The sequence below is a fragment of the Phascolarctos cinereus genome, unplaced genomic scaffold (assembly GCF_003287225.1).
Source record: "Phascolarctos cinereus isolate Bilbo 61053 unplaced genomic scaffold, phaCin_HiC Scaffold_2;HRSCAF=192, whole genome shotgun sequence".
Taxonomy (NCBI): domain Eukaryota; kingdom Metazoa; phylum Chordata; class Mammalia; order Diprotodontia; family Phascolarctidae; genus Phascolarctos; species Phascolarctos cinereus.
In genome coordinates, this window is record NW_027555625.1 from 300,690,893 (window position 1) to 300,705,203 (window position 14,311).

Consider the following 14,311-nt stretch of genomic DNA (forward strand, 5'->3'; position numbering starts at 1 on the left):
AGTCATGTTCAAATGATTCATGCTCCTCCTACACCTTCCTTGTTGGTATAGACTTCTGTTTGTTCTCTCTGATTATGTGAGATAAGTCACTACCCTCTATTCCTCTGTTTTTCTTCCCTAGTATATCTTTTTCCTCCTTCCTTTCTTTTCTCTTTTTGAGATCATTAAACCATAACAAAACCACTCCCAAGTTCTCCATCTTATTTCACTTCCTTTACAACTTCTGCCCATATCATGGTACCCGAATCATTCTACTTCCTCCACCCAACTCCTCATTAGAATGCAAACACTTCATCCTTATAAAATCTTTTCAAATTGTTGATGTTGGTCATTCCTGTCTGTTTCTGACTCTTCTTGACCCTATTGGAAGTTTTCTTGGCAAAGATTCTAGAGTGGTTTGCCATTTCCTTATCCCGCTCATTTTACAGATGAGGAAACTGAGGCAAACAAGGTTAAGTGACTTGCCTAGGATCATATGATTAGTAAGTGTCTGAGGCCATATTTGAACTCAGGAAGATGAGTCTTCCTAACCCAAGGCCCACTACTCTGTCCATTGTGTCATCTTAAATGCCCTATTTTTCACTTTTCAAATTGCTCATTTACATTTACCTTTCTTTGTTTTTCTTTGCTGCTTCATTTGCATTTCATTGTGTCTACTCAGCTCCGATCTCTTCTTTAAGAGTGGTTGGAAGTCTTCTATTTCATTAATCTATTTTAAAGCTCCCAGTTCAGTTCAGTCACTTTTCAGTCCTGTCTGGCTCTTCATGACCCCATTTGGGGTTTTCTCAGCAAAGATACTGGAGTGATTTATCATTTCCTTCGCCAGCTCATTTTACAGATGAGGAAACAGAGGCAAACAGGATTCAGTGACTTGCTCAGAGTCCTATAGCTAGTAGGTGACTGAGGCCAGATTTAAAGTCAAGAAGATTAGTCTTCCTGACTCTGGGTCTAGCACTCTAGGCACTGTGTCACCCAGCTGCCCAAAGGTCCCTGTAGGATAGGATTTTATTTGATTTTGCCTGGGTAAATTATTCTAGGTTATAAGCCCATATTCTTGGCCTTCTGAAATAGCATCTTCCAAGTTCTCCACTGTTTTGGAATGATGGCTGCTAAACATTGTGTGATCCTGATTGTGGCTCCTGGGTACTCAGAATCTTTCTGGCATCTTGAAGTATTTTTCTTTGATCTGGAAATTCTGAATTTTGAGTGTTGCTAGCATTTCTTTCAGGAGGTGACTAGTGGATCTTTCTATTTTCACTTTGTCTTTTGATTCTAAGTCAACAAGCATGTATTAAGTGCTTACTATGTGATAGGCACTGTGTTAAACAATGGAAGTACAAACATAAGCAGAGAAATTGTCCTTGCCTTCAAGGAACTTACATTTAATGGGGGAAGACAACATAAAAAAATACTGAAAAGGGAGTGGGGAAGTTACCCATGGCAGGGATGTGGTAGAGAAAGTTCAGGGAGTTAGCAGTCCAGGAGACCCTGGAGATGAATGAAGACATGGCTGGCCTAGATACTTTCCCTATAAGGATTTTGAGGGGGCCGGGTGGGAATGAGGCAATCAGAGGAAAGGACCACAGAGGGGCAGTTTTCTTTCATGATTTCTTGAGATAGGACATCCAGGTTTTTTTTTTTTTTTTTGGAGGGGTGGTCATGGCTTTCAGGTTATACATCTATTTTAAAATTATCTACCCTTGATCTGTTTTCCACGTCAGTTGTATTTGATATATTTTATATTTTCTTTAATTTTTAAAATCTTTTAATTTTGTCTTGATATTTCTTTTTGTCTGTTGAGTCATTAACTTCTGTTTGATTCATTCTAATTTTTGGTGAGTCTATTACTTGGGTAAGAATGTGTACTCCTTGTGCCAAAATGTTATTTCTTTTTCAAGCTCTCTTCTCCATAATTCTCATTTATTTTTAAATTTTTTTCCTTTAGAGCTCTCATTTCATATATAAGAACTACTTCAAACTCATTTCTTAACTCTTACATCATTTCTTCAAGGAATTCCAGTTGATTTTTTTGTGGGCATGTTCTGTTTTTCTTTAAGCCTTTGTTTAGGGTAAAAACTTGGAAAAGCAAGATGGAGTGTTGTGTGTGATGAATAGCAGATTGGTCAGTACGGCTTGAGTATTAGAGTCCCTCTTGGAAAGCAATGTATTAAAAGATTGGAAAGATAGGAAAGGGCCAGGTGTGAAGAGCATTAAATGCCAAACAAAGGAATTTCTATTTGATCCTAGAGGTAATAGGGAGCCATTAGATTTTATTGAGGGGAGTGGGTTGACCAGGTCAACCTGTACTTTTGGAAAGTCATTTTGACAGTATTCTGAAGGATGGGTTAGAGTAGGGAGAGAGATATGAAATTAATATTAGTGTTAGCATTTTTATTCATTTTTATTAATAATTATCAAATTCTATTACAAGAGTCCAGGTGAGGGGTGATGAGGTTCTGATTAAGGCAATAGTTATATGAATGGAGGGAAGGGGATGTCTGTGAGTGTTACAAAGAAAAACACTGTAAGGTCTGGCACCTTAGTGTCTGTATGGAATGAGCAAAAGCTAGGTTGATACTAAGATGACACACCAGGGTGACTGGAAGGATGATGGATGCTACCCTCTGTCCTAGGATCTCTTACCTGTCTCTCACTTTACAGATCACTACACTGAGGCTTAGGCAGGTAAAGCAACTTTCTAAGGTTACCTAGTTTGTAAATAGAAGAGCAATGATTCAAACCCAGATTTCTTACCAAAGTCCATAGCTTTTTTGCTGCCCCACACCACCAGCTTGGAGGCTGTTTTTAACTGTAGTTCTGAAGAAACAGCAAAATGTGGATCACTGCACTGGGAATGATAAGCCCCAGCTTTTGGTTTTGATTATACCATTGACTAATCATGTGATCTTGGCTAAGTCATTTAATCTTTCTAGGTCTCTGTTTTCTCATTTGTCAAATGGGGATTACTGTACTTGATGATGGAATCAAATGATACAGTTTTCGTGAGGGGAAAGAGCCCTGGATTTGATTTCAGGGGGCCTGAATTTCAATTGTGGCCTTTACATTTATGAGATTTGTGACCAGATGCAAATCATTTTACCTGTCAACCTTAGGTTCTCCATGTGTAGTACAAGCACCATAATACTTTTACTACCTATTTATTTTATCAGAGAGACATACATAGTATGTGTAGCATGTTATTTGTTAACACAATAATATGTGTGTATGTTACATATATATATATAACATGTATACATATGTTACATAATCAACATTTCTCCTAGTGTCCCTCCTTGTACTGCCTTCCAGAGAACCATCCTTTATAACATACATATACACATGTATTTGTATGTATTTCATATTTCACTGGGTTATATAAGGAAAATGCTTTGTAAACCTTATAGTATTATAGAAATGTGAGTTATGTGAAAGCATAAACTTTGTAAAATTTAAGCATTGTTATTATTTGAGTTGTCTTTTCAGTGATGTGGAAGAATAGGGTTTATTCATTCATTAAACACACATATTAAGTGCCTACTATATGTAAGGCATTGAGGTAGCTGTAATGATGAATAGACATGGACCTTGTGTTCAGTGCATTTTGTTTTGTGATATGAAATAAGACTCCATATAGTATATGCTATCTAGTATGCAAGTATGGATATATGTATGTGCAAATAATTTACTGTTATTCTTAAACATATGACAGATGTTATATCTATTTAAAATAACCATATGCAGTGATTTTATGTTTATAACACATGAGGGACACAGCTGTCAATTGAGTTAAGTTATCTATAGTAATTATAAAATGAGCGGGTTAGAACTAAATAGATCTCCAAGGTCCTGTCCTCTTCTGATGTTCCATATTCTAGTATGCTGTGATTTAAGACCCTCTTTGCCATAGGTATACTGTATTTTATAATGCTACAAGTAGGCATAATGGTGTTACATTATTATTATTGGCATCAAGTGAGTGGGAAAAATAGAGTTCATCTAGAAAGCAAATTGAAACTTAAGGTACAGAACACTAATAACACATTTCTATGAAAAAAGTTTGTACTTGAAAGAAAACACATACACATTTATCTGAAAATATGACAAAATTTGGGAATCAGTAGCAAGGTTTATATTAGTTTTTAAAGAAGCATACCCCTTCTAAATATGTAAACTGTAAGAATAGATATTGAAACCTAAGCTTTTTATTGAAAATATTTCAGTGCAAAGACATCTACATAAACATATTCCCTGGTCAGCTTTTGGGTTATTTCTCTCCTACTACCCTCATCCTTTCCCTGTTTTTGTAATTCTTCTTGCAACTTCTTCCTCATTCTGTTTTTAGTATAACTTGTCAGAACTTCTTCAGCATATAGTTTGGAGAATTGTTAGGTGCCCATTCTATTTTGAGACTAAAGGAGTTATGGAAATATTCCAAATTATCAGTAATCTTTTTGGCATTCACAGGTCAAAAATCCATCAACATACCCAGGAAACAAAGATGAACATCTCCCCCCCTGCCCCCCGAATTTTATTGCCTAATGTCAATGGGCTCATTATTTGTACAACAGCTGATGTATTTAGTACTTGTTGATTCACTTAATTGGTAACTGTACTACATTCATAACAACTCCAGCTATGGAAAACAATAGGTCAGTGTCTGCTATTTATGCATAAATAGTCACATAGAGGCAGAATATGTCTGAAAGGCAGAATATGTTATTTTGAAGAGTAATCTGTTACATGAATGGGGCTATTGCTTATACCATGCTGAGGTGGGATATTGCGTTCCTGTATTCAATAATTGTCTGTATGCTTACGATCTGGGAAGCTTGTAAACTCTGCTTAAGATATTAGGTTAACTGTAATATTGAATAGTAGATAGCAATATATCTGAAATGCCAATATTGGAGGAAATCTAAAAAGAAGAGCTCATGTGGAAACACATGATTTTTCAGATTGGTAATAACGCAAATATTTGTATATCTGCTGTATTGTTTGTGTTCTTAAATTGCTTTGGTGCCTAGAATTTTTTTGGGGGGTGAGGATGTGTATTTTAAAAAATACAACTGTTCTTTTGTAGCTGCTGAATATACATTTAAATGCTTTGTAATTTACTCTGTCATAAGTAGCATATTAAGAATCTGAATTTTGAACTGGGAATAATTGGTATGATAGTAATAACTCATATTTATGTGGCACTTTGACTTCCCCCAAAACAATCTTGTAAAATATTTACTTATTTTAAGTGGACAAATCAAGGGGAATGGATTTTTTGTTTGTTTGTTTGTTTTGTTGGGGGGAGGTTGGAGAAGGGGAGAATTTGTGTTTAGAGGCTGAAGTAATTATTTAGAATACTAACAAGGACAATAATAGATCCCATTCAGATATGTAGCATTTTGGATTTTGTCATAATAACCCTGTCTGGTATCCAGTATCTTAGTCTAAAAAGGAAGGCAAAGCATGTATTTTACTACTTTTCTTCGGATAGCTGAGTTATCAAAGGCAACAGAAAGAAATACCGACTAGGTTTTTCATTCTTGTTTCTTTTTTCTTTTTTGCTTTTAAAGTAACACAAATATGCCCCTTCAAGAAATATATAACTCCTCAATAATCCAAACATGGAGAATTAAAGTTTGTAAAAAGGATCCACCTCTAGAAGAGTTGTGATCGTTTACTAAGACTGAACTAATTATCTGGGCATTTTACAATTTAGAGTAAACAAAGCCGAATTTTTGTAGCTCAGTTTCATTGAAGGTTTTCATTAGCATAATTACAATTTGTTGCAATTTTCTGTCTTGCTATCAAAAATTTTTTGATTTTGTCCTACCAAAAATTAACTTTTGTTTTTTCCTTTTAAATGAACATTTTAAAGTTTAATCTTACATATAAGGCTTTAGAGACTTAAGGTTACGAAAGAGCTTGCCTCTGAAATACACAGCTTCTGTAGGTGTGCACTTTGTGTGTGTGTTTTGTGTTTATAAAATCGGATATTACCATGATGATTCAAAAAATAGTGTAACAGACTTATAAACCTTTTGTAGTATATTCACATCCTCTCATCTGGAAAATTAAATCGGACTACAGTGTGGATTAGTATTTAGGTGGGGAAGGGAAGATAGTATCTTAAATGCCATGAAATTGAACAACAGGATTATAGTTTGCAGTTAATTCCAAAATCCTTTTTTGTGTTGACTTTCGAGAGGAGCAGTTAGGGTAGGTTTTCTGTGATACACAGCCTTAAACACATTAAATTCTGTCTTAATGACTGAGACGTTATTTTGGTAACTCAAAGACACTGTTAAATGTGACGGTCTCTGAATTAATACTTGGCATTTTTTAAGCCGAAGTAAGCCTCTTAATTAGTCACATTTGTGATGTTTCAATTTTAAAGTTACTGTACATATGATTTGGTGTGCTTTTAGAATTGTAGAATATCCACGTTGGAAGAGAACTCAGAGGCCATCTAGTCTGTTACCTGAGCAGCCAGAATTGAAGCTCAGTTCTTACAGCGTGTACACAAAATGGGATAGATGGACAGCACATACCCCCAGTTAATTCTCATTATTATGTGAGATCCAAATGAAGAAAAAAAATTTGAAATCTTTGCATTTCTTCTTATTTAAAATAAACTACTTTGCTTAAATGTAGTTGCAAGAGCAAAAACTTGGAAGTAATGTATAGATAAGCTAGCTACTGAGCTGCAAACTAGACCTCATAAGTATCTACTGAAGCCTTACATTGCATTTCTGGTGCAAGGGAACAGTGTCTGCCATATTTTCCTGAAACTTTAAGCCTAAGGCAAAACTTGGGGTTTTTGGAGTTTGTGTAAAATAATTTATAGCACCTACCCAGCATATCTGGCCCAAATTCTTTTTCTACTAATTAAACATCCTCTGGCAAATTCTAGTATATCTTAACGGGTCTGAAAGTGCATGTTAGAAGAGTGGCAAATTTGGAATAACATGAAAAAAGAAAAACTTTCCCCTTATCCAAAAATATTTCAAATTCTTCTTCAGTTTTTGGGTTCTGAAAAACCTAATCTTTTTAAGTACAGTAATACTTTTCTTAGGTCAATTTGGGGTATACAATCATATCTTGTGAAAATGCCTACATTAAATTTGGAAAAATCCATTGTTCTTTGTACTGGCAAAGTGCTTGGGGAGAGGAATTGTCTTTTCTTTGGGCGACTCTGTTACACTGGAGGTAGTCTATTGTATCTATAAGGGATGAAGATAGCCAATTCAGGAATCAAGGGCTACCAAAGATTAAGTGATTTATAGATACTCCGGGGCTTGTTGGCAAGAAGTGGGGACTATCAAACTTTCAGTTGAAAAGTATTTTCTTGAGAGATCCTGGTATTGATTTTCAGGTCTGCAAGTGTTTATCATTTAAATAAGAAATAAGTTGTAGATAGTGACAAGACTAGGGGAAAAATAAGGTGGGGAAATATAATCATATCATGACTAATATAAATTTTATTCTGTTAATATATAAAGGATCAGTGCTTTCATTGATATAATTATGCCCTCCATTGATACAAATGGTAACCAAGTTTTTTGAGCCAGAGCATGTGATGAATACATTTTCAGTAGTAATTTTAATTTTCTAATTGTCTTAGTCACGCCTAATGCTGGTATCTTGTTTCAGACTTTATCTCTTCTAGTGAGAAAGGATTTCTGTATATATGTGTCTTAATTTATTTTCCAAACAAGAAACCAGGATGTGTTCTGACAAAGGATGTGACATTTGCAAAGCCTTGTTAAAATATATATTTTCTTTTCTGCAAATCAGTACCATCTTAGAAAATCCAGGACATGCAGATTTGTCTTGCATTTATTGATGTTAATTTTTTATCATTGAGAATAAACTTTTCCTTGCCACAGTTTTCCTGCTAGTAGATCTTTGTGGTAGAAATTCACAGCTCATGACCATGCATTTTTGATTGGGGCGTATAAATGTGAGGCGGCATTTTGGAAATTAGCAATTGTAATAGTGGATGATGGTTTAAGAACTAGAGATATAAATATTAGACTGATGCACAGTTTTCCAGTGTATGTTATTTTCCACATAAAGATATAGAACATTTCATAAAATGGTCCCAGACCATTTAAAACTCAAAGAAATGCAGCTGACGCAATGAAATACATAGAGTACTTGTAAAAACATACAGACACGCAAATGGATTGCTGCCAGACAGAAAATATAAAGGCGGTTTGCCTAACTGCAGGGTGCCAGGTTTTGTACATGTGCCATGTCGGTGCTATTAGTACAGAGTATGTTGTGTTGCTTAGGGAAAAGCAGATTGCGTTTGGACCTTTTTAGCTTAAGAGTCTTCTGTAGATCTTTAGGTGAAAATTATGGATCAGCACAAAGTGAGGAAGCCATGCAAAACAGGCATTTTGTGAAAACACCAATGCAATTTGTTTTCCTTTTTGGTTTTAATTTTGTAAAAGCTATTGCATAATATTCTTGATTGCCAACTGCCACTAAGTTCTCTTCTATTGCTTCCTTGTGGAGTCAAGGGGCCCATAGATTCTCAAAGCTTGCTAATAGAATAAAACTTTTAAATCTCCTTTCAGGTCCAGAAGGTTGATTATAATCTAGACTAAATTAATAGGCTGTGGGTCTCTTGTCAAAGAATCAATGTAGCTAAATACATAGAGGCTTATTACTAGAATGTTCTTCAAGACCTGTTGAATTTTCTTGACCCCAGTAACTTTTATAAAGATAGTTTACAACAACCTAGAGGTCCTAAAATCTGCATCAGTAAGGATATACTATGCTGACACTAATGAAATCATGGATTCTAGAAATATTGAAGTGTGAAGTATTGATTGATTGCTATATTGGATGTTTGTGGTTAAAAGGAAGAAGCTTTGTTCATTTAAACTGACCTGATCTAATATGTGCCAAAGCACTATTAGGTGGACTATTAGATGGTCTTTAAAAAAAAAAAAGACTTGTAGGTTATATTTTAGGGAGTATGGACATTTCTCTGCTATCATAAATAACGTTTATTAAGAGATTAGGAAAATCAGAGCTGCAAAAGCTCATAGACGATTGTAGCGTATGATAAATTATTTGTTACCTGGAAACTTTTCTTTCTAAGAAATTCAGAGTCTCTAGTAGAGTAGCCTCAGGAAAGGTAAGTAGATTGATTTGGTAGATTGTGTTATGCTTAAATAAAGTAGGATTTCATGGGAAATCTATTTCTTATAATCAGTCCTAATGATTTATGCATTCTGGAGCTCAGAAGTCTCCATTTACTGTTAGTTTTTTTAAGTAATTTGATGCTTCCATCAACATGATCACTTTCTTTTTGCTCATTTTGTTATTGTTTGTTGTTCAATTGTTTCAGTTGTATCTGACTTCTTCACAACCTTACTTGGGGTTTTCTTGGCAAAGATGGTAGAGTGGTTTGCCATTTCCTTCTCTAGCTCATTTTACAGATGAGAAAACTGAGGTGAACAGGGTTGAGTACCTGGGTCACATAGCTAGTAAGTGTCTGAGGCCAGATTTGAACTCAGGAAGATGTCTTCCTGATTCCAGGAGCTGTATTCACTGTGCCATCAAGCTGCTCTCTGCTCATTTAATATATTATTTTTTTAAATTATAGAATTTTCTGGTTTATGAACAGACCCTAGACATTGGAAGGTTAAAGCTGAAAGAAGACATGCTTATTTGCCTATCAGTCTCCCTCCAACCCCTTGCCACTCAACTATACCGCCCTTAGAATCTAAGCTTCATGAAGGCAGGTACTGCTTTGTTTTTCATCTTTCTGAAGAACAGTGCCCTGCACATAGTAGGCACTTAATAAATGTTTTTTAAAAATAAAATATTAGAAAGTAGAACAAAGAATGTTAGAACTGAAAGAGATGATAGGATCTAGAACAGACAATATTAAATCAGGAAATCTATAGTAATTACTTATATGTTAGTTTAAAAATTTCTATTTTCTTAATATTCTGATTGGTTAAAGCAGTGATAGCAAGTTACATGTTTAGCTTTTTGCCACCTTCTAGAAAAATCAAAGTAATTTTTGAAAAAAACCAATAGCATATTACATATTTGAATGGAAAATGGCTGCTGATATTTGTTATCAAAGGGCTGATAAGAGACACAAAGTTTTGTAGGAACACAGTGAGTGATTTGGAGGAAAAAGAAGAAAGCTAGGAGTTAGATATGCTAGATTATTCCTAATCTTTTTTGTTTGGGAATTTCTTTGGCAATCTGCTAAAGTCTGTGGACCACTTCTCAGAATGGTCTTTTTAAATGCTTAGAATATATAGGATCACAAAGAAAACATTGAAATAGTTATCTATATCTATATCTATATCTAATCTATATCTATATCTATATCTATATCTATATTTAAAGAAGTTCACAGACTCAAGGTTAAGAACTGCTCTATGGAGCTTTTTCTCTTGGGTCATCAGTTTGTGTTGAGTTCAAGTTGTCAGTCATATTGTTTTAGAAGTTATAGCAGTTAGCATTTATTTTTGTTCTTTCTCATAGCATTAATAATGTAGGATTACATTTACCTTGTACTTTAAGGTTTATGTAGTAGGTAGTACAAGTACTGTGATTCCTGTTGACTGATACAGAAACAGGCCTATTGAAGGGAAAGGACTTTCTTCTGGTCGCTCCACAGAGGAAGCTCTGGAACCAAGTCTTCTAATGACAAGCCTAGTGATTCATTTACTGTACCACATTACTTGTCAATACATAGCACACTTTAGAAAAGCTTTAGTGGATGACAAGGTTGTTCCTTTGCCTGCTAATCCCTGCTTGTGTGGGGCCTTTTCATTCAATAGGACATTTTAACTGCCCTGTAGGATGTTGTCTGTAGAGGTCAAATGCAGTAAACTGGTTCCAGTCCTGGAAGATTCCTGAATTGCAAAGGATTGTTGTTCCGAGTTGGTACTGATGTCCCAACCAGTTTTGAAAAGTGATTGGCTCCTGAGTTCTGTGCTTTTTCCACAAACTGTGGTCCTAATGCGGTCTGTTAATTGAAGAACAAAAATTCTTTTTACTAACACCCCTTTCCCATGCCTTATAATAGTGTGGTGATTACTTTGGGTTCTCTTAGGCTATGCCAGAGGTACATAAACTCTAGGTAGATTGTGCTAAACTGTAAGTCTTGCAGTAAAAGCCTGGTGATGAATTTTATGTCTGCCATCTGGAGACTAGCCTAGCTAAGTTGGGAGAGATTCATCATTGGAAGATTAATGAATTCTTTTGGTCATAGCAAATCATGCTAAATGCCTGCTAAGGTGTGGAAGGATTACCATTTCTCTGTTGGTGGTGAACACTCATAATGGTTTAATCATGGGTCTTTTTGAAGTACTGAATAAAAATAAAGGATTTTTTTGTGTTCTTTTCTTTTCTTTTTTTTTTTTTAACAAACCTTAACCATAAAAAATGATCAGAATTTGGGTAAATATGGATTGGAAGGAGACTAGCATCTGGCAAAAATACATTCAACACAGCAAACTTATCAATAGAAAGAACAAATAGTTCAATTTTACCAGATCCCTGATGTATGTTTTTCAAAAACACACTATACTGATGATCTTAATGTCCCTCTGAAAATAAACCACATCCTTCTTATTTTTGAAGAGTTGGCTGTTTTACTAATCAATAGCAAATGGTATTCTAATAGTTTCTAATTAGAAAGCAGTGTTGTAATGGAAAGAAGACTGGATTTAGTCAGAAGACCTGTGTTTGAGTATCAGCTGAAACTTCCTAGTTGTATGACTATGGGCAAATCAAGCATCTCTAGCATGTGTCATTTTCTTTTTTGTCAATTTAGCCAATCTGATGTGTATGAGCTGGTACCTCAGAGTTGTTTTAATTTGTATTTTTCTAATTATTAGTGAATTAGAGCATTTTTTCACATGACTATTGATAGCTTAGATTTCTTCCTCTGAAAACTGCCTATTCATGTCCTTTGATCATTTATCAATTGGGGAAGAAGTAAATTTTTATTAAGCACCTTTTATATTCCAGTCACTGTGCTAAATATTTTACAGCAACCCTGGGAAGTAGGTGCTATTACCATTTACAGGTCAGGAAACTGAGGCAAACAGAGGTTAAATGATTTGCCCAAGGTCACCCAGAGGCTCGATTTGAGCTCAGGGCATCCTGACTCCTGATCTAGTACTCTACTTACAGTGCAACTTAGCTGCCTTATTAGGCTATTGTGAGGAAAGTATCTCATAAACCTAAAGTTCTAGGTGAATGAAAGCTCTAATTATTGTTAGTGGTTTATTTATCTGTTGACTTATTGACAAAATTGGTTGACCATGGAAATATAATTTTGTAAAGCAAATGAACTTTTATAATTTTATTTGAAATAGAGTATCATGGACACTATTTTCCTCTAGGCTTTTTGAGTGAGGCTAACTGTAACAGAGAGAACATGATTTCTTCTTATATTTTACAACCATGTTATTTACACTGAAAAACCAAACTGGTATTAGGGGCTTTCCTTATCATATTCTATTCTAAAACATTTGATAATGGGCAGAGAAGACTTAGATCATATTCTCTAGCATCTTCAGAATTGTTTTCTAAATATTTGGGAGCATTTTCATTATAATAGTGTGAGCCTTATCCCCTCTATTTGAATTAGCTTTGAAAAGGTTCAGCCCTTTGTGCATCTTCCTCATCCCCTGTCCCCCACCCCACCCAGTGGGGTGAGAGAAGATTTTTCCAGCCCACATCTGTAGTTGGGTAAAGGAGGCTTCTGATTAAACTTGAAAAGTCAAAGCAGACTTGAAACCATTTTGTGAGTGTGTGTGTGTGTGTGTGTGTGTGTGTGTGTGTGTGTGTGTGAGAGAGAGAGAGAGAGAGGAGAGAGAGAGAGAGAGAAAGAGAGAATGAAATAGAATTATATATACACACACAACCCTTTGTAGCTGGTGAAATTTTTGCGTTAGGTAAAAGCCCAAAGTTAACAGTAATATCAGATCTTTTTTTTTAATTTCTTTTTTTGTATTTCTGGAGGAGGGTAAAAGGGAGCTCCTTGAAGAGCCCTTCCTTGTGCTTATCAACATAGCGGCCTCATCTGCCCCCCTTGGATCCCCTGCCAGGGTTGCTATCATCTTCTGATCAAATATTAATGTGTGATTCTCTGCCTGCTCACTAATCCAAAGCCAATTAATATTATCTGTCAATTATTTACAGGTCCTGAGGTACAGAGGCAATTCCCAGAGGACTACAGTGACCAGGTTTGGAATGCGTAATTAATTTTTTTACATGACAAAATTTATTTCAGGGTTGTTCAACACATTATTACCATTTTTTAAAAACCAAAAGTGGTAAGTGGATTTTTAGAAGGGAAGAGAGGTGGTGATTAAGAACTAACAATGAAGAAGCCAAAAATGAACTAGTACCAGGAAATGCTAGTACTAGATTTGGGGCATGAATGATGGATGTGTAGTATAGTGGATAGGGTACTAGATGTGAAGTTAAGAGATCTGATTTTGAATGCACTTTCTAGTACATGTTAGCTGTGTGACTCTTAGCAGGTCAGCTTATCTTGTTGAGGCTTCTTCATCTTTAAAAGGGAAGGGAATAATCTTTTATATAGTACCTACTATGTGCCATGCACCATGCTAAGTGCTTTGCAAACATTATATTAAAATAGGATACATTCCATAATTTATGACATAGATATGAAGAATACTTTTTTCAAACATTAAAGCCCTATAGAAATGAAAGTTATTATTAATGTTTTCATTAAAGACAGAGAAAGGTGGAACATTTCTGAGGACATTTTACTTTGAAGTATGCTGTGCTTGCTATTTATTATGAAATTCTCTTTGGGTTGTTTGTTCAAGTTTTAAATTCTGTGGGCATCTTAAAAATTGCCTTGTAACGTTTCCCAAAATTTGAAATAGATTATGAAAAACCAGAAAGCAGCAGTAGAATTGAAATGGAGATACATATTTGTGAAGGAAGAGTCTTTTAGGAGGTTTTATTATGTTGAGAGTTTTAGCTGAAGTGCTGATTAAATCTGAAGTTGTCAGGTTCATTCTTTTAGTAGAAGAAAAAGTTACTTTCACCAGTGAGGTAGTCTCAGCCAATGCTGAATTTCCATTGTTTTTTTTTTAACCCATCCATGATGCTTTAAAATTTGATCAGGCTCTGAATTTGTGGACACAATTGCAACCTTTTTTACTTTGATGTAAAAAGGTAGTCACCAGAGAGGGTTTTTTTTTTGTTTATGCTTTTAATTTGAATTTTATGACATCATTGCCTGAATCTATTTAGGAAAGCATCTTTAATTTTGTTAATGAAACAACTT

At 35.0% G+C, this 14,311-nt stretch overlaps 1 protein-coding gene across 7 annotated transcripts in view; it reads left to right on the plus strand.

Annotated features, from left to right (window-relative positions):
* Positions 1-14,311, plus strand: part of DENND1A (DENN domain containing 1A) — a 691,139-nt gene that overhangs the window by 131,618 nt on the left and 545,210 nt on the right. For all 7 annotated transcript variants that reach the window (XM_078150133.1, XM_078150134.1, XM_020967516.2 and 4 more), the window contains exon 3: positions 13,189-13,232. In XM_078150133.1, the coding sequence (XP_078006259.1) occupies positions 13,189-13,232 (44 nt within the window). The remainder of the gene's footprint in view (positions 1-13,188; positions 13,233-14,311) is intronic.